At 43.0% G+C, this 26,049-nt stretch overlaps 1 protein-coding gene across 2 annotated transcripts; it reads left to right on the forward strand.

The window, feature by feature from the left end:
- The first annotated feature begins 430 nt into the window (after positions 1 to 430).
- KLF5 (Kruppel like factor 5) lies at positions 431 to 17,336 on the forward strand. 2 transcript variants are annotated; one of them, XM_039714646.1, is made up of 4 exons: positions 431 to 884; positions 2,722 to 3,598; positions 4,715 to 4,774; positions 5,425 to 7,584. In XM_039714646.1, the coding sequence occupies exons 1-3, from the start codon at positions 672 to 674 to the stop codon at positions 4,717 to 4,719; spliced, it is 1,095 nt and encodes a 364-aa protein (XP_039570580.1). In that variant the 5' UTR covers positions 431 to 671; the 3' UTR covers positions 4,720 to 4,774; positions 5,425 to 7,584. The 2 variants fall into 2 exon arrangements, with proteins under 2 accessions (XP_039570580.1, XP_039570579.1); XM_039714645.1 differs by lacking the exon at positions 5,425 to 7,584 and adding an exon at positions 17,102 to 17,336 and having other exon boundaries at positions 432 to 884.
- The last annotated feature ends 8,713 nt before the right edge of the window (positions 17,337 to 26,049 follow it).

Raw genomic sequence — 26,049 nt, forward strand, 5'->3', positions numbered from 1 at the left:
CGAGTTGCCTTCAGGACAAAAAATAATAAATCTGAACGACTGCCTTTAAAACCCTTTTGAAGATGAAAGGTAGGACAAGACAGTTGTTTTAAAGTGCCCACATTAGCAGCGCTTCTTTACAAGACTATAAATAATAGTACAGGCACGGGAGAAGCCTCGGCGGAGCGCCGCACTTGCTGAAAATCCGCTGCCACTCCGGGGCGAGTGCTCCTTTCCGGGGACTCTGCGCAGGGCACCGCTCCCCGGCTGCTGCCCGGGCGGCACCGGGACCGGGATCGGGATCGGAACCGGGATCGGGACCGCTCCGCCATCGCCGGCGCTGCGGGGCAGGGCCGAAGCGGGCCGTGCCGGACCGGGAGGCGGGGAGGAGCTGCCCGCGCTCCCCGTAGGCAGGGCGGGCGGCAGGGCCGGCCCCCTCTCCGGGCTGGGTGGGGTGTAGGGGGGGGCCGGGGGTGGAGTAGGGTGAAATAGAGGCGGGCGTGTGTCACCGGGTAGATACCCGCGGCCAGGTACAGGCGGAGGCACTGACGATACGGAGTGGATGCGCTCTGGGCTGGTGCTCCTGGGCAGCGAGCGCACGAGCAGCCACCGCCCGCCCGCCCGGAGCCCGCGGGTCACTCGCCCTGCGCCGGGGCGGGCAGCCCGTCCGCGCCGCGCCCGCCGCCAGCCCCATGGCCACCAGGGTGCTGACCATGACCGCCCGCCTGGGGCCCGTGCAGCAGCCCGAGGAGCCGGTGTTCGCGCAGCTGAAGCCCGTGCTGGGCGCCCGGGAGGCAGCGATCTTCCCCGGAGAGGACATGAAGCAGCAGCCGCCGCCGCCGCCGCAGCAGCAGCAGCACCCGGGGGGCGGCGGCGCGAACCTGCCGGCGGAGGAGATGGTGCAGGTAGGCAGCGAGCACCGCTCAGAGCCCGCCGTGGGCACCCGGTGCCCGCGCAGCCCCGGAGCCGCGCCTCGCCCCGGCCGGAGCGGAGCGGGCGGGACTGGGTGGGGCCGGACTGCGGGGCGAGGGCGGCGGACACCCAACTGCGGGGCTGTGGCGGCAGCGGCAGAGTGTGCGTGTGTGCCCGTGTCGTGTTTGTGTGTATGGGTCGGTGTGTATGTGCGGGGCAGCGGCCACGCCGCCCATCCCGCCCGGGCGGAGCGGGGAGCGCTCCCCGTTCCCGCCGGCGGAGCGCGGCGAGGCGGCCGGGGCCGTCCCGGGGAGGCGGGGGGAGCCGGGCTGCCCCCGCCAGTGTGTTGAAAGCTACAGCTGCTGCCTTCGCACTTGCCCGGCGGCAGAATTAGAGCGGCCGCCTGTCCTCCTCGCCCACGCAAGGAGTCATGTTCGGGGGGCGGGGGGGGAGAGCACACGACTCGCTGGTAACGGGGGACTTCCCAGGACTTTGTGCCCGTCCCAGGAGGCTGTTTGGGAACGGATCCGCAGGCAAACAGCTGGAGGAGCTAAAAGCGGGAAGGTGCCAACCGCAGCCGGGCTCCAGCCCGCGGACAGTGTTCGCTCCAGGGCGGCTCCCCGCGCCCTGCGAGGCACCGGCGTTGCCCGGGTCGGCGGAGAGGGAGCCCCGGTGCCGGGCAGCGCTGTGTCGGGCGCTGCCTTTCGGTGCTGTCTTCCCTAACGAGTAAATAAGTCTCCGTCTTCAAAGCGAGCTGCCCTCGACTCGTAAACAAGAGCTGGAAAAAGTAGCCTGGCATGTCGGGGCAGATCCAGATCAAAGGGACGGGAAGGCGGCTGTGTTTGTTTGTGGTGTTTACCGGGGGTCTTTGAAGAAAGGTCCTAAAATCCACTTTCGGGCAGAGTTGGTGTTTGTCAGCTGCTTTCGCTTGCGGGGTGCTAAACGGGTCTGGTATGAGCTCTCTCTTGACAGGGCAGGGGGGAATGTAGCATTTGCCCACTGAAGACTGCATGGTGAATGTTTTGCCGATGACTGTACGCCAGTAATGTATAGGGCTCCAGCCACCCACGGATTCCCTCGCACTACTGCGCTAAGAGGGTGATTTTCCAGTAATTAAAGAGCTCTCCGAGGACCGAGGCATGGATAGGGACATGTTTATCACGCTATTAGACAATTACACACTGCATAGATTATTATTGGTTTAAGTGTAGTCCTGGAGACACTTTACACAAAGAGTACTCTGATGTACTCAACCCGTCTCTTTTTTATCCGATATTATTAATAACTTTACACTTTGGTGTTGTATTTCTAATTAAATCCCATTCTTCTAGAGATGAAAAATCATGGAAGTATGTTTTTTATATATATATAAACATTATTTGAAGTCTTAGTATTCAGATAGTCAGCTGAGGATGTGGCTTTTACAGTTAGCATTTCAAAGAGAAGCGGGTGAAACAGATAGGCAGTCACCCTGCTCGAGCAGTGAATTCCAGAGCAGGAGATCTGCAGATTAGGCACAGCGCCTGTCACTTCTGTGCCTCGCACTGTCTTTTAGGCATAAAAGATGAAAAGTTTGTGTATGCTGAAACATCAGATCTGTCTTAATGTGTCAACGCTTTGTACCGTGACTTTATCTCCTTGTCCTTGATGATGTTGATCAGCGTGCTGATTGTAAAATCAAGCAGGTTTTCATTAGTGTGAGCATTCATAACTTCCTCTCTAGGTGTCTTGCGGCTGGATGAACAGTATTGCCTTTTATTTGTAAAGCCTCACATGACTTGGATGCCATCATCTTTCTTAGCTGGATTATGGTCTGTTTTGTCTTTGTAGACGAGATGTGAAATGGAGAAATACTTGGCACCTCAGCTCCCACCCGTTCCCGTCATCCCTGAACATAAGAAATACAGAAGAGACAGTGCCTCGGTTGTAGACCAGTTTTTCACTGACAGCGAAGGGTTGCCTTACAGCATCAACATGAACGTCTTCCTGCCCGACATCAGCCACCTGAGAACTGGCTTGTACAAATCTCAGCGACCCTGTGTAACCCACATCAAGACAGAACCATCTTCAGTCACCATCTTCAGTCACCAGAACGAAACTACTGCCCCTGCTCCTGCTCCCACTCAGGCCCTCCCAGAATTTACCAGCATCTTCAGCTCCCACCAAACTCCTGACGTGAACAACATTTTCATCAAGCAGGAGCTTCCTACTCCAGATGTCCATCTTTCCATCACGCCTCAGCAAGGCCAGTTGTATCAGCTCTTGAGCTCGCCGGATTTAGACATGCCTAGCACCACTCCTCAGGCAGCCGTGATGGACTCCCTCAGCAACGTCTCCATGCCCTCAGCCATGGCGGGCCTTAACACGCTCTCCTCGGCTGTTCCACAGACTGCAATGAAACAGTTCCAGGGCATCCCCCCCTGTACCTACACCATGCCAAACCAGTTTCTGCAGCAGCAGGCCACTTACTTCCCTCCTTCACCCCCAAGCTCAGAGCCTGGAAGTCCAGACAGACAAGCAGAGATGCTGCAGAATTTAACCCCTCCTCCTTCATACGCCGCAACTATAGCTTCCAAGCTGGCGATTCACAACCCGAATTTACCAGCGACTCTGCCCATAACCCCCCAGAACATCCAACCTGTCAGATACAACAGGAGAAGTAACCCAGATTTGGAGAAAAGACGTATCCACTACTGTGACTACCCAGGTAAGCAATCTGTGCCAGAAAATCCCAGCTCTTGCAATAAAAAAAAAAAAAAAGTGTGAATAATAATGGATGAGGTATAAGTGGTTTTCTTCAGCTGTGGTCTACACCTAGGGAGAACCAAATAGTTCTTTGTCCAAGTAGAATTTGTCTTTGTCACTGTTTTGAATGGAAGACTCTCACACATTCGTTAAATAATTGGTATTCTTCATGTAATTTGTTATTCTCTTGAGCTGATTTTATCATGTTACAAAATAGAGACTCTGTAGAAAATGAAAAAATAAAAATTTTGGGCTTTACTAATGTAAATTAGTGTGACTGTCCAGTATTCATGATGGAGCAGGGGCTCAGATTGTCCAGTGCAGTGCAGCTCTGTTTGAATTTTCTGGCACTGCAAGAGTAATTTCAGCTCCTGGTAGCCAAGGCCAGAGCCATTCTTTCTTCCCTGTTACAAACAGGAGATTCAGCTGCCCTCATAAATCCATTAAAACCATCTCTGAAAATTGTCCACAGATGGATTGCCTTCTGCACTGGAGGGGAAGAGGGATCTGTAAAGTGTGCTTCCATGTAGTACGTGATCCCAGATACAGGGCGTGCACACCCATTGTAAGCGCAGAGAGAAATTGCTGCTCCCCCTTTACCAACTCTGGGTGCCGTATCGTCCATTCAGTGTGTCTTACAATAAATGCCCAGTGAAAGAGTTGTGTTGAGCCCTGGGTGACAATGACACGGAGTCTGGCTTGATCAGGTCCACTGGAATTAAAAAAAAAAGTCAAATAATCCCCCTCTGCTAAGTTGTTGGTTTACATAGCAGGTGTTACTGTGCATAGATTGTAGCAGCTATTGGCCTATATACTACATTACAAAGCAGTAAGTTGACCAGAAACATGCATGTTTTTCTCTTTTCTGTGTCAAGCAACATATCTCTAAGAACATTCTATATAGAATTTTGCTTCTAAATGACAACAATTATGCCAGAAAGTAGTAAACTTTAATGTGTCCAGATGGTACCCCAGCACTGAATGAGGAAATTCAAACATAATGTGGAGTGTTTCTGTTCTCTCTACTGAAGCCTCTTTGCTTTTTTTTTTGTTTTTTTTTTTGTTTTGTTTTGTTTAGGCTGATCAAAAGTTTATACGAAGTCTTCTCACTTAAAAGCGCACCTGAGAACTCACACAGGTATGTATGCACTCGCTCTCTCGCTGTCTCTTGTTCGTCCGTGGCTGACGCGTTTTCTGACAAAGCAATCACACTGGGTCTGCCAGCCTCTCCCTGTTTTCTCTAGAGTGTTGTGGACTGACTGGCAATTCAGCTACAAAATATTTGAGGATTGGTCAGTGAGAAGCAAAATTTGTTTTATTAATGCAGTTTTGTTAAACCTCAATGGAACTCAAAAGAGCTGACAACGAAGTAGATGGAAACTTTCCTTTTCAGTCTAAAATGCCACTGAAGTGTTAAAAAAAAAATCTTCTTTCCTCCCCAAATAGTGAATTAAACACAGTAAAGACATTTTACTTTTGAAGATTTATCTGAGTAGATAAATCTGGCTTGGGCTTTCTTTTTGACCTTTTAGGATTATTTAATCTTAGAATTTTTCACAAACGACATGAAAACTCCCAAGATATGTCCATTTTCTTTGTCCTTGGCACTAAGCGGGCTTTACAATTTTTTTGAAAGACAAATGGTTCTCCATGTTTATTTTTTTTTAAAAGGACATAATTTAGATTTTTTTTTTTTTAATTCTGTCAGGGAAAGACATTAAAATGAAGAAAATTAAAAGTGTCAGTGTGTCACAGTTGTTTTTTTTACCCTGATCAAACTGCTTGCAGCTACAGAGGCCGTCCCTGTTCCTGGACCCGCGAGGAGCGGAGCTGGGCACGGTGTTGGTTGTATGGGCGCAGGAGCTGTGAATGCTGAGGACAGTGGCTGGGAGGTGGAACTGCCCCACATGCTCTTCCCAAGTGTTCACCTGCTGAGGCAGGGGGGAGAAGGGCAGAGGGAGAGAAGGAAAAACACATTGCTCACCACCAGCACGCCCGAAACTGTTAAGGACAGTTCTTTGCTGGGATCTTGGTACAGAACCACTCACGCTAAATTGGTGAATAGCACATGACTTGATTTTGTAAAGAAATGAAATGAAAGGACTGTGACTCCTGTATTTAGAAGTGAGTGTGAACTCCGGTTCTTTTATGCATGGGCTTGGAATCAGAGCAAAACACGAGTCACAGTTCAAGCAACTTTGTTATCGAAGAGGAGGACTGTGCCATTCAAGGAGTGAGTTTTCACCTAAGCTTAAATCAAAGCTTGTCCGGAGCTATGGTCTAACAAAATGTTTCACTGTCTCTCTGGAAACAAGGCCTTCTGTTCAGCAGCTATTATAAATGGATTGTTAGATTGCTGTAAAGAAGTTGAGTCCATGATAAGTGTTACTAAGGAAATCTTGTTTTCAGAAATGAAAGTTACTTGTGTTGTACAGTGAAAAATTAAAAGCGAGTGTAGAAAATTATTGTTTTGCATTAGAGACAGGCTAAGCACCAACGCTGTTAAAAGTATTATTAATATATAATCACTTGCTAGCAGTAAGTTTAGTAAGAAAGGAGTATTTTCATGAGGCTGAAAATCTGAGTAGTGTCAGAGAGTAGAATCCCAGTTTAATAAATAATCTGTAAATTTAAGTGTACGATTTCCACTTGCGCACTTCAGCCAGGAACTAAATGCCAGTTTTAAATATCTTGATTGCTATTATAAAATAACTAGGAAGAGAGATAAAAGCAAAGCTTTAGTCTAAACATTAACACTACCTAGTCAGCATTTGAAATGAATGCTTTTCCTTTTTTAAATCAATTTGTAACGTTTTCTGTGCCTTGAGTGGTAATGACTTCAGGGTTTAAAAGTTAGTTTCTTGTATGCATAGAAATACATACCTCATGGCTAGCATATATTGCTTAGGGTCACTAATGTTTATTGTTACCTTCACTTTTTTACCTAGAAATGTGGATAAAATGTGCAAAGGTCAGAGGAGCTGATGTATTCATGGAAACAAGAATGTTGTTTTAGATAAAAATCTAGTGAACTTAAGCAGGTCTGTAATACAAAGGGTCTTCTGGGGAGGTGAATGAAGGGATAAACTGTCTAAAGCGTGCATTACATGCAAGAATGTGAGTCCTGTATCCTGTTACCTGCAGTATTTCAGAGTTTGGATTAGTTTAACTCTCCTGAATATTCACTTCATACTTGAAGATTTCCAGCAGCGATTCTGATCTCTGCCTTAACATACGATTGAACTGTGTTTCAAGAGCCAGATCTCTGACTTAAGGTTTGATCGATTAAGGAATGCTAAAGTAAAGGGGTGCAAACTCTCAGGGAAATCTGTGAAGTTGCTCAGCCTTCCCCAAGAGTGCAAGGGAATCTTGCTATTGATCTCGGCAGGGATCGATGCCGAGGGCTAAATTAGGGGATGTGCCGTTGTTCATCCCATCCCCCCAGAACTGTGAATTAATACAGCACTAATAAGTTTTGATTTTTCAGTTTTAAAACATTTTTAAAGGACCTTGTGAAGCTTTTACCTTCAAAGTCTAAAGCAAATGTCACGTAAGCCGTTTTAATAAAGTTGTGTGTGATATTCTTTCAAATCCCTTCAGGGATAGCAGACCTGTTTATCTGGCTAAACCCGTTCTTTAGTAATCATGGACCACTGAAGTTGTTCTCTCCTTATTCTTAGTTTCTTAACAATACCTTTTAAAATTGGCTGCAGTCTCTCTCTCATCCCAACCAGTCCCTGCCCTTCTCAGCAATCTGTCATCTTAAAATAAAAGAGCCTGCAGCTAAGTTTGTCTGCCATTAAAAGTCAAGACAGACCTCATGGTTTTCCTTTTGTATTGGAAAATCTCAGCCTTTTCACAGTATTTATTTAGCAGCCTTTTTCTTCTGAAAAGCTTTCTCTGGGTTTAGTAGATGATCTTTGAGAACAAGCCTAAGGGAAATGTTACTTTTGATAGATGGAATGTAGGCTGTAGTATATTTTTTTTTAGTTCAGATATGAACATACTGTCAGATTTTATAAATTACATCTAAAAAAAAAAAGTGTAGGAAATGGGCAAGAGGAAAATCCCGTATCTTTTTCTTCTTAGGTGTTCTGGAGCTGTTTACCTTCCACCAGGTCAGGTGGTATAAAGTGATATAGTTATGCTGATTTAGTGTAGTTACACTGGACTCTTGCTGTTGATCAGGAATCCAGTGTTCCTGCTAAGAGCTAAGATAGGGTTATGTGTTTTTGCTGGTTGCCGAAGCAGGCGCACATTTTTCTTTCCCAATGTAATGCTTTACCATGTGTTAACGATGAAATAAATTTTAGTTGGTAAATTGGCAACCCCAAAACAGAATATGAACAAAGGTTCGAGTGTTGAAAAAATACCGAATGTTGTTTGTCGATTTCCCTGCTCCAGTTCTGGAGCAGACATGTAGTACATTTTGATACCTTAAAACACTTCAATGTGATACCTGAATTTGATGTTAGTTACTTCTGAAACAGGTAAAATGGTTCTCAGTATTTTAAAGTACCTATTAGAAAATCTTTCAAAACAGGTGGAATTTTTGGCCTTTGAAGCAGATAGTTTCTTTTAAAATAATGTTACCTGTTTGTCATGGAACAAGTTTTGTTTCGTACATGGCACTGCGCAACTGCTGTATCTAATGTGTGAGGGGGTTGTGCATTTATCACGGGCTGTTCAGCAGCAAAGCCACCTGAAAGCTCTGGCATAACAGCCGTATGTCCAAACTGAAAGGTGTGCCACATTTCCGGGAAAAGCAGTTACTTGCGTATTGCAGATAAACTTCATTTAGTTCTTCCGGCATCCAAGTATATACACATATGTATCACGTAATCATTTAGAAGCAGTGGTCCTATAACGTATCCTTTTAGATTTCTTTTTATGCCAAGCATTTGAATTGTGGACATTGACTATTGACTGTGCAGGCACCTGGAATACCATGCCTGTACGCTACCTGTAATGCTGCAGAGCAGCTGGCTTCGGGGTCGGTGGGGAGGTTAATTATTTCTGTGAGCAGCTGCACACTTCAGAGTTGTGTATGTTTTTAAGAGGAAAATCTGTGATTGTTTTGGACACATCAAGGCACGCACATTGAGGACATTTTCCAGCTGCGTACTGGTTTTCCGTATACAGAGTCTTTGTACAGGCATGTTCTCTGGTCACATGGTGGGCTTGCCATTAATAGTTTCTAGCATTAACTGCAGAACTATTTCATCTCTATCTATAGATCTAGCTTGTATTTGGTGATGGGAAGTGGAAGCCGAGATAACTCAAGAGAAATGGCATTTCCCTAATGAGATGCACTCAAAATACTTCCACTGTCCCTGGTTATTTCAAATGTTTATATAGGCATGGAACAGCTGCTGACTTGTGCGGTTTGTCAAGGTGTTAAACGTTTTATTTTATTTTAGATCTCTGCCTCAATAGATCCAGAATTAGAACCAGTTGTAAGCAGTAGACTTCAGCAGTCCCTGGGACTTGGTGCTCTCAATTCACCGTACCTATGTGGACACTTGTTCAGGGTGGTGTCATTTGCCCAGGAATTCAGGAAGAAGCCTGGTTGGGAAGGGAAGACAAGTAGTAGTTGGGCTCCCGCTGGAGGAAAAGCACATGGGGAAAACATGTATGAACTCAAATCATACCAAGACTTTGGTGAGGGATTTTGCTCATGGTGTGCAAATGAGGAATGGAGGCTCCAAAAGACTCTGCCTTGCTCATAGTTGCAGCCATAGCAAACCTTATCCTGAAATCATGAAAACAGCAATTAAGTAATACTTCTGTGCAGATCCAGCTTCTTTGGCCTGTTAAATGGGTGAGTTGCATAGATTACACTTTGAGGAGCTGTCAGTAAATGCCATCATTGATAGAGACCATAAGGAAAAGTGGAGGAGAGTTAAAGAAAACTGTTGACAAAGTGCATTAAAGTGCAGTGTTGCTAGACACTGCTGAAGGGTATGTTAGTATCTTTTATTTATGAATTCTGCTAAATCCATTAGTTGCCTGTGTGAGAAATGGAAGTACATTATTTTCCTGTGCAAACCACAATTTAAGGGAAAAGAATGCATTTTCTTCAAACACTTCATGAATGATCACAGGCCTTGGGAATAATTGATCTGGTTCTTCATCTGCAGTCATAAGCAGAATGGGAAGTGTTTGAATGTGTTGCTCAAAAGAGGTTGAAATGTTAGCAGCATAAACCTAAATTTTATTTAAACATTACTGATCATTCTCACTGGTATCCAGCATAAAACTTCTGTGAAGCAGGAATTAAATTCCAAGGTGTCAGGTGAGGGTATTCCAGTTAGATTTTAGATACTGAAAAAGAAAAGCCTAATATTTTCTTTTTGATTAAAAGCCTAGAAAGTCCCTCTAAGCATGACAGCTTAAAAAAACTGTTGTTTCTGTCAATTGCTCCCTGAGAGGATTAAACTTCAGTTCCAGGATATTTGATTCTTGATAAGGAAACTGTTGACCTAAGAGACCAGCTTTAAATATAGTTCATTTTGAGACCGCCCTACATAGGCTAATAGTCCCAAGATTCACAGCAATTGCCAGTGATTAAAACTTTCCATTATTTGATCAGACTTTCCTTATTGTAATTAATTTCTGAGGCTTGACTGGGATGACTGACTCCTGGTTCCAGCCAGGGTAGTGTGTTGCTTGTTGTTTGTTAGATGACCTGCACCTCCCATTGGTGAAAGATTAGAAACATTTAAGTAATGTCCTAGTTTAGTCTGAGTATCTTGGTAGCAGCATTCCTGTCCTGTCAGGCTGCATTATTTATATTCAGAGATCTCTTAACAACTCTGATTAAGGATATATTAAAACCTTTGGTTTTGGCGAGTGTACAGTGCTTTGATTTGAGTTAAAATGCCTTTAATGTATTACTTTTTTTTTCTTTTGGTGTATATGTGCATACAGTAGATGGAAACCTGGAAGTTTAGAGTATGCGTTTAATAAATTCCATTTTAAGAGCACCTCTTATCTGACTGTACAAAAGCCAGTGTTATTGGTGAGAGAGCTAAAGAGCAGTTCTTGTACCACAGGCAGAGGTGAGGAAATGTGTTCTTCAGCACAGGATGTGTAGACACAGCCGTGCACCCCAAATGGCATGGATTTCTTATAAACCTACTTTAAAAAATTCCTTTCCCCTGTGTTTGCATATCTCCTTGAAGAGAGACCACCTCTGTTAAGACAGAATGTTATACCAGAAAGAAAATAAACCATAGCACAGGGCAGTCAAGATTCCCCACTAATCCTTGAACAGCATAAGACAACACTTAGCAAAATAAGTATGCTTCTAGCACTGGTGGGAGTGCTGAGAAGGTAATGCCTTCTGCACCTCTGTAGTCAGACAGTAAATTCCTTTGACTGTCCTCTTTGATCACCAGTGAGTTATCTTTTATTCCTGTTCGTGCTTCATTTATCAGTGACCGGACTTTGTGCTGAGCTCAAAAATTCCTTAAACTGCTGTTTCATTGTGAAGTAGTATTTAATAGTACCCCTTTAGCCACTGCTCTAGTAGGCAGAGACCTTATTGCATTTAGAAGTGTGCTGCACACGTTGTCATTCATACCATTTGTGGATGAATGTGGCAAAGACTACATTTGTTTTGTCACACACAGAATAAGCTGGATGTACCTGGCTTGCTATCAGTCCTCTCATCCATCTCCATCGTGGACAACTGAGAATTCTAGTGCACTAAATATCTTTTAAACACCTGAAGAATTACTTATTTTAAAAATCCAGCTTTCTGTTCTTTCTCAAAAAAAAACCCCAAAACCAAACCTAGAAGCTGCTTTTAATGACTACAGCACTTAGCTGTAGTCTCTTAGTTTAAACTCTCTTAGTCAATAAGACAAAGAAGATCTGATTTTAGGTAAACATTGAGAGCAAAAAACTTCTGAATGCTTGGGGACATACACCCCAGTAACTACTTTCAGGTCCAGTCACCCGGTCAGAGTTTAAAACTATGGTGCTGTTAGCTAGGGAAACACTATTTCAAGCAAACTAAAACAGAAAAAATAATTTCATTGTTTTTTTTGGTTTTTTTTTTCTAAAATTTGAGGCTATGTCAAGAAATTAAGATAACTGATGTTAATATGTGAAAAATTTCAAAACATGTACCAAAAAGCTTTGAGACAACATAATCTGTTTTAAAGCTGAACATGATAAAGGTTATGTACATAGCTGGTACAGTTTTGGTACAGAAACTTCTGCTTTGCCTGCCACAATTTTATCACACCTACCTGAATATTTTTTAAGGCCAGCCACTTGCAGCTAGAAATAGTTCCGTAATAAGCACAAGTAATATTAAAATGATTGCAAGACTGGAGACAGCGGGGCTGTCTTTATACTTTTATACCCTTATGAGCTGTAATCAGGTGTTGTGATTTTGGAGTCTCTGAAAAGTGTACTATTTGTTATTCCTTAAGGAAGCTCCAAATTCACTGCTCTGACAGAAATTTCTTATAGGAAACAAGTGAAGTTGCAGGCATTGGCTGGTGTAATATCTTTATTTGGATTTCTGCATACCAATAGAATTACCTAACTTCAGGTTTGAAAATCCAGCCCTTGCTGTTTACAACTTTTTCTTAAAAAAAAGCTGTCCTGGCAGTGAATTGCAGAAATAAAGTCATAAAACTCTTTGGTGAAATAAGGAAGCTTATTTTCTTCTTAATGGGGAGATTCATCAATAACTGAGTCTGTCAGTGACTTGTTTTTTCCAAACAATTTAAAACAGAAACATGTTCTTCAACAGAGGCTGCGTGTTGGAGATAGAGGGTATCTTCAAAATGACCGTCTCCCCCTGCACTGGTGGCACTGTGCCTTACCCAAATGAGCATGGCCATGAGGGTCGCTGCCAGCAATTAGAATTAAATGTTAGGAAAGCCACTGGTGCATTTTGACACAACTGAATCAGAAGATAAATTAAAGGGAGAAGAGGCAATACAGTGTGTGTACTTTACTGGTCCAGACCACTCTCCTGTGGTATTGATAAGAAACCTGAACCATGGGATCTGCTGGGGGAGGTTTTATCTGCTGAAGTGGCTGGCTGGTGTAGCACATTATATGTGAACATCTAAATGTCTTTTTGTAATCTCACAGCATTATGAATAATTTTTTTAATAACAAATAGACACTTTGGAAGCAAAATAGTCTCCTTTCAGGTTAAACTCCCTTATCTCTTGCTGCGTGCTTTCTTTAAAAGACTTTCCAATCTAAACATTAGGGCTTAAAATTTCTGTGCTGAAACACAAGTCTCATTCTCATGCTCCACAAATGTATTTTTTTTAAACTGGAGAATGGATACATATCAAGAACTCAAGAACTTGAAAATATATTTTGTGATGCATAAGCCTAGCAAAATATTTTAAACCATTGATACTGGAAGGAGGTTGTGCAGAAATCCAATTAAACTTATGAAATCCCTATCCTGTTGAAGTATAATTTAAAGGAAAGCAGTTCTGTTTCCCAGAAGTGCTGTGTATAATATTTCTGGCTTGGGAAGAAAGGGTTGGAGTGTGCTATTTGGCTGGAAATCGGTACCAGCTTCCTCCATGGTGTTTTAGTTGAACAGTGTTGACATTCTAACAAATCCCGTGGAAGCTCCCCTGAAGTGGAGGAGTTAGTGTTTTCTTGCTTTTACAGTGAAATATGTGTTTGATACCATGATCATGTTCCAGTAACTGAGCTGTACTGCCCTCGTGTTTGATGACCAGTGGCATTCTTGGTTTAGCACCCTATAGAAGCCCTAAATTGCTGGAGGAAAACCAAATACTTCTGAAACTTTACAGCTACTGTATTTCGTACAATCATTAAAGTAAACAAATCTTACATTACTATGTAGCCAACGAAAACAGTGGATAAAGAGTTCAGTGTCCCTTGTTGTGTATACCTGATTTATTTAAAAGTAAGTCTTCAACCCACATTTCTCCAATCTTCAAAGTGAGCACAGCAAAGAAGTATGATCACTTCAAAAAATATGAGACTCTTTTCCCCTTGCTTGCAGGAACTTAAAACCAAATTCTTACTTCTGCTAAATGACAAAAAGCCTGTCTATAGGTTGAGAGAGAGGAAACACTACCAGTTAGTTGTTCTTCTGCTTGCTCTAAAGGAGTGAAAATTAATCTCCAACTACTTTTTTTTTACCCCCCTTCTTCCTTGCCCAAAAGGAAAACATTTGAAATTGATTCAGTTCTTAAATAAAACTTTCCAGCGGAAACTAGCATTACAAACATAGATATTCAGTATTTTACCCCTAGGATTTATTCAAAATAATCTGAGCCTCTACACTGGCACTAAAAATATATTTTCCAGTTCTCACTGTTGGCCAAAGCAGGGGTTAAAACAGCGTTCTGGCTTTAATTTCCAGTACATAAAAGTAACACTATTAAAACAATCTGAGTAAGGCACCAGCTTGTTGCCTGTGCTCATCCCCTGAGCAGCGCTTGGTTTAGCTCAGGTCTGCAGCAGTCTGCCAGCAAGGAGGAGTGGTGCTGTTCTGCATGGCACTGCCTGAGCTTTTCCCTGGAGCAACGCTGTTGTCCAGGATGATTTGTGGCTGTGGCAGGCAGTGGTGTGACCATGACAGTGTGGTGAGCTTCTAAAGAGCGTCTCTACAAAGTTGAATGCCCTGGAGTTTGATGGGGGTCCTAGCTGTGGGACTCAGCGTGGCCTGGGAGGCTGTGGCACCCAGCAGGGCACAGGGATCGCTGCTGCCCAGACTGCCGGCACGCCGACACTTCCTCTGCCAGGAGCCTTCACAGCACCTGCTGACACTGCTCGCGTGTTAGGAGAAGTTTTAACAGGGGACAGCTTTTTTTGTTGCTGTTTGGACTCTGACAGGGTCAGGTGTCACCTACACAGGACAACTTTGAGGCTGCTTTTACAGTGCAGCATAGTCCAACACTCAGTGGAAGTTGCGCGTACTTCATACCTCCTCAGTGCCAGACTTGGAAACAGATCTTAATCTCCAGGTCCCCATTCCAGTCCGGTTGGATATTCCTAGGCTTTTGTTAACTAGTGCTGTTTTTCTGCCCTCTTTACATTCTCACTCGTTTCTTGTATAATTCTGCAAAACACAAGAAGAAGCATTTGGAGTAGATGCAGGCCTGGCTGTATATGCACTCCCTTGGACAGTGAGGGTGTCAGGCTCACAGCATTGTGACTTCAGCGTCAAGTATAATGTGGCAGCTTTGAGTGAAAATTTCTAAAGAAGAATTTAAAGGAAACAGGGAGAAAAGGAGAAAGAAAGGAGGAAAATAAATAAATACACAGTCTCTAAATTAAGACATTTCAAAAAAACAGGAGTAATGCTTTTGTGTAACCCCTGTGTATGCACATGTGCTTTAATACAAAGTATTCAAAGATCATCTCCCTGGTGCTGTGCCTTTGGATCAGCAGCCCAGGCTTTTACTGCCTCCACTGTTTACCCAATTAAAATACATCGAGGATCATCTATATAGTGCAAAAGATCCTTCACTGAATAGGGACCTTTCCTGTCATTCTACTGTGAAGATCAAATGTGTTCTCAGCTGGATTAATTTGTTTTAGAAAAGCTTTACACACTGGGTTTGAATGAAATTTGTATTTTAGCTTACAGTATATGTTGTTTTCACAGAGCAAAAAAGAACCCTGTATGATCATTCACGTCTTCAATCAGCATCAGAATTTACTCTAAGCAATTCAGAATTTACTCAGAGTTAATTCACCTGTTACAGAAATCTGTGATGACTTCTGTTCTGATTTGTGATCCCCCAAATAATTACAAATTCTGTGAGAGGTGATGCTGGGTTCTTGACTTTCCTAAAGAGTGATGTTTCCACCATGACTTCAATAAATCCCAGTTGCTGTTGATGTGAAGAGATTGTTGGTTGGGTGGGTGGTTAGTTTTTTTTGAAAAAGTCTAGTTCTGGTTGTGACAACACCTGCCAGTACAAAGTCACATCCCCATTATGAGCAACGGGCTGGTTCTGTTCTCAGTAGTAGATGAAAACTTTCTAGCTGATCAGACAAAGCAGTAGAAACTCACAGACAAATGCAGTTTCTTAATTTCATCTGCAAAGAAGTGCCTTTGAAGTAATGCTTTGGAGCTTCTCGGATGGTGTTACCTTCATACCTAATGTAGAATAGTACTCTGAGTGCAGGATACTGGCCCCTCTCTCTCTTCATGGTCGTGTGTGGTAGTGAAACAGGGAAAAGTAGGAGGCACTTCACTGCAGTAGGATTGAGCTGTCAGTGTAAAGGTTTGGGACCAGTGGAGATGTAGAAGATCTGTAAGATGGATTAGAAAGAACTGTTTGAAAAGGTCAGCTTTGGTCGGTTTCTGTTACAAGAGGAGCTACTGCCAAGTTATCTTCTTGACAAATGGGTCAAATTAATACAAAATAATACAGATAGCAATTTACCCTCCCAACTGCAAGGTGTTTTTGTCAAACAACATCAAACATTAACCTCTTTATTTATATGAAGCTTGCTTGTGTGGTGACATCATGCCCACACAAGCTCCTAGGCAGGTGTACATACACATGTAAAATTCTGGTTTCACACAGAAGTCATCATAGCTTTGTGACTACATATTTCTCCCATTTCAACAAACACTTGTAAATTGTAGGCATGCATAAAATACTGTGTTTCCAGTTCTAAAATGGATGAACGTGAACATTTCAGGTGCCTGGGCCGGTTGCTGCTGTAACACAGCAAGTTTTGAGATGCCATGTTCCTCCTGCATCAGTATAGACTGCTGAAGACAGCAAGAACTTGCCATCTTAAAATATGGCTATTTAAGCACCTGATTAAAGACATTTCATTCTGAAAATGAGTGCTTTGAACTTGGAGGTGATTTCTCCTATTTATAGCTAGCCGCAGGCAGGATACCACAAGTTTTTATTGCTTGTGACATTTTAGGAAATACTATCCCCATTGTGTTTGTAGCACACTGTGCCCCTTTCTTCACACATCAGAAGCTCTTGAACAGATCTGCACACTGCAAAGAATCCTTATAGAAGTCTTCTTTCCCATTTCAGACCTCTTAAAAAAGCACTCTATAACTTGCCCATTTTTGAAAGGTGCAAGTTAAGTTACTAACCAGGCTTGATTGTCACATGAGACTGGGTTTTTCTTTCCCCTACTCCCTCTCATACTGTGGTGAGTGTAAAGGAGCAGGTTTTGGTCTCATGCAGGCTTTTTAACTCTGCATTTCTGTACCGTAGCTCTCTCCAATTTGCATGTTTGGAAGTTTTGTACATTTTAACGAGGTATTAAATCCCATTTTCAAGAGCTGAAAAAACAAAGGTGCTGTTAGTTTGGGGCCTGATGAATAGAGTTGTGAATAATTAGGATATGTCAGCTCCTTGTTTGTAATGGAAGAGCAGTGCCGTTCGGTGCGGACTCGTGCCGGTTTTCTGCTGAGGAGTGGCAGCTGACAGCTCCATTTCTGCCTGCTCTGTTCCAGGTGAGAAGCCCTACAAGTGCACATGGGATGGCTGCGACTGGAGGTTCGCGCGCTCCGACGAACTGACGCGCCACTACAGGAAGCACACGGGGGCAAAGCCCTTCCAGTGCGCCGTCTGCAACCGCAGCTTCTCCCGCTCCGATCACCTGGCGCTCCACATGAAGAGGCATCAGAACTAGGAGATGGACTGGTCATTGAGGCTGTTCTGTATCTATGCAATTTCCTATTGACTCTCGACATACACTTTTTTTCCCCCTACTCCCTCTCATACTGTGGTGAGTGTAAAGGAGCAGGTTTTGGTCTCATGCAGGCTTTTTAACTCTGCATTTCTGTACCGTAGCTCTCTCCAATTTGCATGTTTGGAAGTTTTGTACATTTTAATGAGGTATTAAATCCCATTTTCAAGAGCTGAAAAAACAAAGGTGCTGTTAGTTTGGGGCCTGATGAATAGAGTTGTGAATAATTAGGATATGTCAGCTCCTTGTTTGTAATGGAAGAGCAGTGCCGTTCGGTGCGGACTCGTGCCGGTTTTCTGCTGAGGAGTGGCAGCTGACAGCTCCATTTCTGCCTGCTCTGTTCCAGGTGAGAAGCCCTACAAGTGCACATGGGATGGCTGCGACTGGAGGTTCGCGCGCTCCGACGAACTGACGCGCCACTACAGGAAGCACACGGGGGCAAAGCCCTTCCAGTGCGCCGTCTGCAACCGCAGCTTCTCCCGCTCCGATCACCTGGCGCTCCACATGAAGAGGCATCAGAACTAGGAGATGGACTGGTCATTGAGGCTGTTCTGTATCTATGCAATTTCCTATTGACTCTCGACATACAACTGAAATTAGTTGAATTTTTGAGTGTATCCACTTAAAAGAGATCTCAAAAGGAACTGGAAATGTATATTTTGTATATTTATGCAGAAAAAGGGAAGACACTGTATCACAATTACCAGAGTGTTCAGTCGTTTGTTTGCTTTCATGATGTATATGGCTTTAGTCAGCAGGTTTCATCTCTTTACAAGTATTATATCTCAACACGTTGCAGCTTTATACTTTTTTTTTCCTCTTGCAGTGTTTTGACCAAAGCACTGTCATTATTGTGACAATGTTTAGTAAACAAATTAATGAGAGGATGCAGATGAATGCACAGAGTGGACAAGCCATGAACTGTAATCTGTCAGGTTTTTACTGGACATACTTAAGTACATGTGGGGTTTTTTTTTAATGTTAAGCCATTCTGTGGATATAAAATACAGAGAAAAATTCATAAACAGCCATAGAACAAAGCATTTTGTTCTGTGTGTTGCATGTTTGCTATGACAAAGATTTTGTAAATATGCAAATCAGCTTTTTAGGTTTAATACAAAAGTTTTCTAAGAAACATCTGAAAAAAGCAGTTGTTTTACATTTGATAACATGGCACATTTATAAAAAAAGTTACTTAAATACCTCTCAAAATAGTACCAATTTAGTCAGATGTTTTGTACCTGTTAACTCAATGGTGTGCACTGAATATTCAAAGCAGAGGTTTGTTTTCAAATTGCATAAAAGGGCAAAACGTGGAGAATGAACTGTAAAGTCAATGTTGGAAGCTGAAATAGCGGGGATAGTTAAAATGAACACAGAATGTTAAACCTCTTACCATAAGCTAAACTTAGTATCACTTTAAAAAGAAGGATTTAGGATGCAGTTTTCATACACAGACATACTAAGCTGGTTCAGCACCAGTATGATCTAGTTTCATGTGGCTACTGGATGTAATTTACTAGAAGGTAAAGGATACAGTAATTTTTTAAAAATTACAGTGCAGTTTAGTTAATCCACTGTTCAGATTGACACACGCAGGGAAAAATTTTCTGCTTACAGAAGTATCTGAAACTCCACTGAAGTCAATGAAATGGTGCCCTTTTATGCTAACAATGACTTTGATCCACCATGCTCAGCCTTGAAATCGTAGACGGAGGGCCAAAGATGAGGTTAGACCAGGAAGGATTTGGCCAGACAACAGGAGAAAACCAAACAAACCTAAGAAGTGTCTGAACTTCACAAGCCGTAATACTAAGCTGTCAACCAAAGGCTAGAATAGACAATCAAAATACCAAAAAAAAGGGTCTTGCAGGAAAACCTAGCTTTGTTAAAACTGTTGTTTGTCTTTATTTATTTGTGGTATATGATAGACTATTCTTTTTTTTAAGACAATTTTACGTATACTTGATAAATTATAGTTTTGTTTGTTATAGTTAGAAATGTTGCTCTCAATGTAAATAGTTGACAAACGATGTAAATAATTTTGTAAGGCTTCAAATGTTTATACGTGGAAACACATGCAGAAATTGGTTGCTGTTTTGCTTCTTTTGCTTCCCCCCTACCTTATTTTTGTATTGTGGTATTTCCTATGCAAATGATGGAGCAAACAGCTGTATAGTTGTAGAATGTTTTGAGAGAGAATGAAATCGTTTATATATAAAGACTTTTTTTTTTTTTTGCAAAATAAAACAAAGTGCCTAAAGTGTGTGTGCGTGCATGTGCTTTCTCTAGCTCCTGACAATGAAAGTTCTGTGTTTTGCAGTAGAAGCTGGAAATCATGACAGTATTAAGCAAAGAATGTCTGTTCTACATAGGAACTGCCTCTTTGGAAAGTACCTGGCACTTCTGCATCCCGCCCTGATGAAAATTATACATGTGAAGGGATAAGGGTTGGTGCTTTTCTGCCATCAGAGCTTAAAAGGAAGTGACTGGTTGCCTGAAAATGGTTGCAGTTGTCCATCCACAGTAGCATTATTGGAAATCAAAGGTACCTCTTGGGTGTATAGAAGTATCCAAATTCCTACACACTTCCAAAATGGTTAAAACCTATTCGCACTCATCAACTATTGCTCAAAATAAATTTCTCTCCAAAAAGGTCCTTTCATGCCCTAAAAAGGCAGGAAGATGCCACAGCAGCACTATGCAATATCAGCACTATGCCTACCATATCAGTGTCTTTGGTGTTTCTCCCTTGGAAGTGGAAGTACAATTCACATGAAAAATTCAAGTGGTTGTGTATGTTCATCTCTGGGGGTACATCTCTCTTCTTTCCTCCTCGCTTCAAGAGAAAAGGCATGCTGGGCTTTTTAAAAGAAATTTATCTCAAAACCAATGAAAGAGCCAGTTAAATATACTTTGCTAGCAAATGTTAATATTCAAACCAATAATTTATTCAAAATACCATTATTATCTCATAAACTCTGGTTCCTAAATCCTTTCTTGAAATTCTATGTTCTTTCCTTACAATCAAACTTTGATTTTTCTTCAATTGATTTTTCTCTCTTAATTATTGTCTCTCACATGTCATCTAATCTCTCCTTTTACAAAATAGCTAGGATGGCATTAACCACGTTAGTGAAGACCCACTTAACTGCTAAGACATTCTCCCTGAATGTCACCTAACTGCACAACTGCAAAAGTAAAGCAGAACAATGTTTTGGAGCATAGGTAGAGCCATTAGAAAAACACCCAAGTTTCTTTGAGGCATTTCCGCTTGGAGAAGCAGCTGGAAATGAATTGGGCAATTGTCCACGTCACTGGGAAAGAGCTTCTAAAGCTCATTCTGCTGAGTACCAGCGGTGATGGGGGCATTGGCATTGGCAAGCTCCCCTGTTTGGCTCAGCCCCTGGTCTGAGCTAGACTGCTGGTGGGTTTGGTAGCCCCTGTCTCCTCTTTGCTGAGTTTTGTCTCAAGTCAGTGGATGAAGGCAGCACTCACTCTCTTTCCCAATCCTTTTCACAATGAAAGCCCGCTGATTGCATGGTTTCAGCCTCCAACTTCTTGCCTCATACTTCTTTTAGATGTTTCTATTGCTCAGCTACCTGGTTGCATAAACCAGCCTAATGGCTTCATATTAATCTTGAATGAAAGGCCATAATTAGGCCTGTCTACTTCAGCAGCATTTAACCTAATGCAAACAGAGAGAGAACAGACCCATTCCATGCACAAATGTTACAAAACCTAGAGGGGCTTTCTTTTCTGGCAAGCACTATAGCTGCAGAGCACAGTATTAATACAGGACTTCAACAGCTGCCTGTTCTGAAAACCTGCAAGAAAAAGCAGTGTTACCATAGCCCCTGCTTGGTTCCTTTACAGCAGTTGGTGCAGAGTCCCCCAGGATACCGAGGCCACCCTCAAGTTCAGCTCTCCAATTACCCTTCAGAACCCGAATTATCATTCCATGTGAAGAGAGAAAATCCAGTGGGCCTACTGGTTTTTCTGGTGGCCACATGAACAACTTGTCCTCCACTTGACTGGGTGCTGAGTCCCTTCTCATGGTTTTCGATGTGACTTTACAGCCTGATCATCCACAGAAATGCCTCTGCCCACTTAGGAACCTTGTTACCTTCATCACCCAGGATCCTTGCATGGATCTTTGTTTTAATCTGGTGGGTAATGAGGCTCTGTCACGCTCTACAGCTACCATAGTGGTGTTGCTATTGACCTTCATGAAGAGTCCAGATCAACAACTTACTATTAGCCAAAAGAATGTGGTTGATTACTCATGTACTGAATAATGTATCCTGGCACTTTGAGTGTGTTAGGACAGAGGCAATTTATTGGCCACTGTAAGTAGCAGAAGCAGCCCAATGGATATGCTTTTAATAAAGTGACTGGCATATTTGTTTGTGTTTACTTATTCCTCTTCTCCTGCACTACTAACCATGGGGTTGTTGTTGTCATCTGCAATGTATCCAGCACCCTCACCAATGCTCTTGTTTGGGATTTGGTATTTGAGCAGACTCAGGCCAGTGGAGAACCCATGGAGACCAGGCAGAGCCCAGTCTCTCTACAAAAAAGGCCAGTCTGTGGCAAATGGAGAGCACCTTTGTTCACCAGATTCCTTTGATGTTGTTATTGCCCTTTCTAAAAGTAGTTGCTGTTTATATATAAATATGTATATAAATATATATTGGGCTGTGTGTGTGCATGTTCATTTGCACATTCATTTCAGTTCTGAATCCTGGCAAATACTTGCTTTTCGTGACCTGTCACAGCAGCAAGCTCCCCAGGTTAGCTGAGGACAAAATGGGTGCTCCGTGTCCAGTCCAAATATCCAAGCAGCTGGGGAAATTTAAAACTCCCTGTTATGTGTACTGTATTGAGAAAGAAATGTAATGATGAATTTCTGTTTCCAAGGAGTAGATAATTTCTTTATTTTGGAGTCTCCTAAATGAGGGGGGAAGGGAGGAGGATATGGGGAGCGGGAAAGTTGGTTATATTACAGAGACAAAGTGAATTCACACTGAAAAAGAAAGTAACTTCAGCTAGGCAAATGTGAGTTATTTCTGCAGGAGAACCTGTTCAGGTGGCAGCAGACAGCATCCTGAAATGAGGTTTCAAGGATAGCTTGTTAAAGCAGGCTTCCTTCCTTCATTTTTCCTGCTCAGTCTCTGCCCTGTTTTGTTTATGCTGCCCATCAGTCTTGGGCTTAATTCATATTTCCAATTGTTCCTATAGCTCCAGCTCCTGTTGTTGTTCCTTCCCACCCAGCTGGGCAGCTGTGGTGACAGGCTTGGGGCCAGGGCTGCCCCAGCCCTGCTCTGCCTGCCTGTGGCCTGGTGCTGGCTGGGGCAGCACCCTTCTCACCTGCCTCAGCTTTGAATTTGTGGCATACACAATAACAATATGGCTTGTTTGTGTTCTGCCAGTCTCCCTGTGCTGTATAACAGGGACAAACTTTCTCTTGTATGTGCAGTGCTTGTGTCAATACACAGGACTTTTACACTTAGTGGGATCTTTGTCCTACACAGGGCTCAGGAACCTGATTAGAGCCTTCTCCTTCCCATGGGATCAAGCAAAGATATGTGGTGCCAAGGGAGATTCTCTGCTTTTGAGGCAGCACCTTAGAAAGGCTGCAGAGCGGAGTCATGGGATATCCAACCTTTGTTTTTGTACTGACCTCCCTATTTTCTCATTTCACTCCTTTTTACTGTAGTGGAGTCAGTTCAACAGCTTTGGCTACAGGAAGATTTTGAAAAATGTGGTTTGTCTCTTTCTCAAGAAACAAGGAGTCACACTGGCTGATTTGCCATCCCCTCTGCCTGGGAAATCAAAGTCTCAAGTCTCTTCAAAATAATATCCCCAAAGGCCATTTCTCTTCCCAGCCTCAGTTGTTGTTTCTGTTTATACTTGTTTTGTTTAGCTGGCTATTGTTATTGTGGTTTGTCATTATTTCCAACCCATTGGGGTGGATCACTAGACCAAAAAAAGGACATAGACCCCTCAGAGGGACCAGAGTCCCAGTCTCCCAGGTCAGTACCCACGCTGAGAGGATGCAGACTCATCATTCTCTTTTTCCAGTCCCATGAATCCTCCTGGCTGCTTGAGGAGGATGAATGCAAATGCAGTGAGCTCTCACTGTCTCTATGCCCCTGAATAGTCCATGGCCTGCTGGATATCCTGGGAAGTTGTGGACTTGTGCTTTTGACTTTCTCAGGGCCAGGAGGAGCCAGTACTGCATCTCCAGCCAGTGGAGCACTATCCTGCTTCATAGGTTACTCCATCAGAGAAGGGAACCATCACCAAATTCCTTCAAGCCAGCGGCTTAGCAAAGAAAAACAGCAGCAACTTCTTGTTGTTGAGAAACTTCGTGCTGTGGACATGTAGAAAGTGAGCCAGAAGTGTGTCATTGACATTAAGATCCCAAGAGGACGGCAGGGCAACACCTTGTTTCTGGATCCTGAAAGGAGATGAACATTTAGTCCTTAACAGCATGAAGCCTGAGGCTCTGCTACAAATCTACAAAAGCACAGCTCTAGGACCTCATAAGGAATTTTAAACTCATAAATTTATCAGAATTTAAGCGGTAGGGTCAAACATTAGCAGTATAAAGGTTTTCTGGATTGTGTGCTTACATTGCACCCCACCGTAGGTGCTAAATCCCTTTTAGGTGGGTCAGATGTTTTGCTTCTGTGAGAAGAAATGTGCAGCTTCAGTAACTCACATGTCTGGAAGAGGCTTGAGAAATCTGTTTCTGCAGGCTGCATTGGCACCAGAGCTGGCTCTGAGGTCTGGGTCTGTGGGAGCAGCCTTCTTCCTTGGTGGTGTCAGTGCAGAGCTGGCACCACTGCCACCACCTTGTAGGTGACTCTGGGCACCTTGTACACTTTGGGATCGACTGGGCAACCACCATCACTGATTGAAGTGATATGCTGAAATAGGTTCAGTTTGAAAAATTGGCTGTACTTTAAGTATGACAGAAAAGAAGACCTAAAGTCTTAGTGTATTGCTCTTGGGGAGTTTTCACAACAAATTTCTGGATACCAATCTTTTAATCTGCAGTGTCTCCTGGGGCCGGATCCAGATTTGATCCTTTAAAAGATATTTATCTTCGAGTTTCATTTGAATACTGTGAGATTTCTGCTGTGGAAGATGGCAGGATTCTTGCCTGATTAACACCATTTCCTCTGCTGCCCATTATCATCAGTAAGAGCCTTACATGGTCCAAACCTTTCCCCTCACCCCATCTGTGATTAATGCCTTGAATGAACACTCAAATTCATAAAGTGTGGGTAAGAAAAAGCAATAGAAATATATTCAGATACACTTGAAATTGGTTTAGCTTGTTTTTTTGTTCTCTGTGTTCTCACGTAAGTAATGAAATAACAGTAGTTTTCTTATACAAATATTTATGTGCTATTACTAAATTTACCTGTGGTTTCCCCTCCACCCCAAAAAATTAATAAATCGCTGTTTTGCTAATACTGTGTTTGGTTTTTCTCCTGTGCTGTTATCAGGCCAGAACTAAGAGTCATTCCTTCTTTGAAGAAGCTCAGACAAGTGGGTAAGCCAGGCTCAATGTCCCCGGGGGAAAACTTACTTCATTTCTGAAACATTAACAACAGCAATCAAATGAAATGTGAGTATTTTCAGAGTACATTCTGTGCCTTAGGACATTTAAGCTAATTTCTTGAATAAAGGAACTTTTCAGTAACCTTAAAGAAGCGTGCCCTGAAAAGACAGTTCTGAATACCAGCTATTTCTGACATGTACCATCTGCAGACAAATTAGTCTCAGGGAACCCACATGTTCCTGTTTTATCATCTTCAGCAGATTATTTTGTGTGTTTACATTGTGTAGCTTGCATATAGCGCCTGGTAGATGATCCTTCATCTGCTTGTATCTGGGATTGCTGTTTTGTGATGGTCCCTTAGAGACAACTTCTGCTGTTTCTTCTGCCTGTTGCTCACTTTGTCCCCAAAGTGGAGAACAGGGTTTTATCTGGGGTCTGGTGACTCAAAGAAGATGATCACCTGATCCGTTTTCAACTTGTTTCCCAGCAATATTCTTTCCATGCAAATACCACCAGCCACTGCTGCCATAAGGTGTGTGGGTTGGTGCACCTTGCCATGCCTGGAGAAACATCTGGGACTGCCACATTTGCAGATAAAACCAAATTGCTTTGAACTGTATGCTATTTGCACAACTGTGGTTGGGGATGGTTTGGCCCATGCCTGGCAGACACCTGATTTGAATTGTTTTCCAGAGCTCTGTGTAAGTGCAGAAAGTTTCTATCTGCTCTATCTCAGACTTCTATTTCTTAATGCCATCGGAGAATTGGCAAAATGAACAGATATTTTGGGGTTTATTTTCCCTGAGTGTCTCATCCTTGCATTTAAGCCTGAACATCTGAAAAAACCACACTTAGCAATTAATGGAAACAAATCAGTCTTACAGACAAGGCAATGCATACGATCAGTCCACAAGCAAATGTGTATGTTTATGCCGGCAAGATGGATAAGCAGCTTTCTCCTTGCAACAGCATAGTTGTACAAGCCTTGTTTGAGCAATCGGAGCTGTGTCCATACTCATAAATTAAACACGGTTGGGACTGTTCCCTGGTGCTGAGGCCAGGGAGATGGAAACAGTGCATCCATGTTCCCGGCCTCCTCTGTCCCCCTTGCTCTGCACACAAGCTGCCTGTTGAGA

The sequence above is a fragment of the Passer montanus genome, unplaced genomic scaffold (assembly GCF_014805655.1).
Source record: "Passer montanus isolate IOZ18808 unplaced genomic scaffold, ASM1480565v1 scaffold30, whole genome shotgun sequence".
NCBI lineage: Eukaryota > Metazoa > Chordata > Aves > Passeriformes > Passeridae > Passer > Passer montanus.

Excerpts from the sequence above, each read along its gene's own strand:
- KLF5 (XM_039714646.1), top strand. The coding sequence starts at position 672 with ATGGCCACCAGGGTGCTGACCATGACCGCCCGCCTGGGGCCCGTGCAG. Across the intron at positions 885-2,721 it reads CGGCGGAGGAGATGGTGCAG|ACGAGATGTGAAATGGAGAA; the intron begins GTAGGCAGCGAG and ends TTGTCTTTGTAG.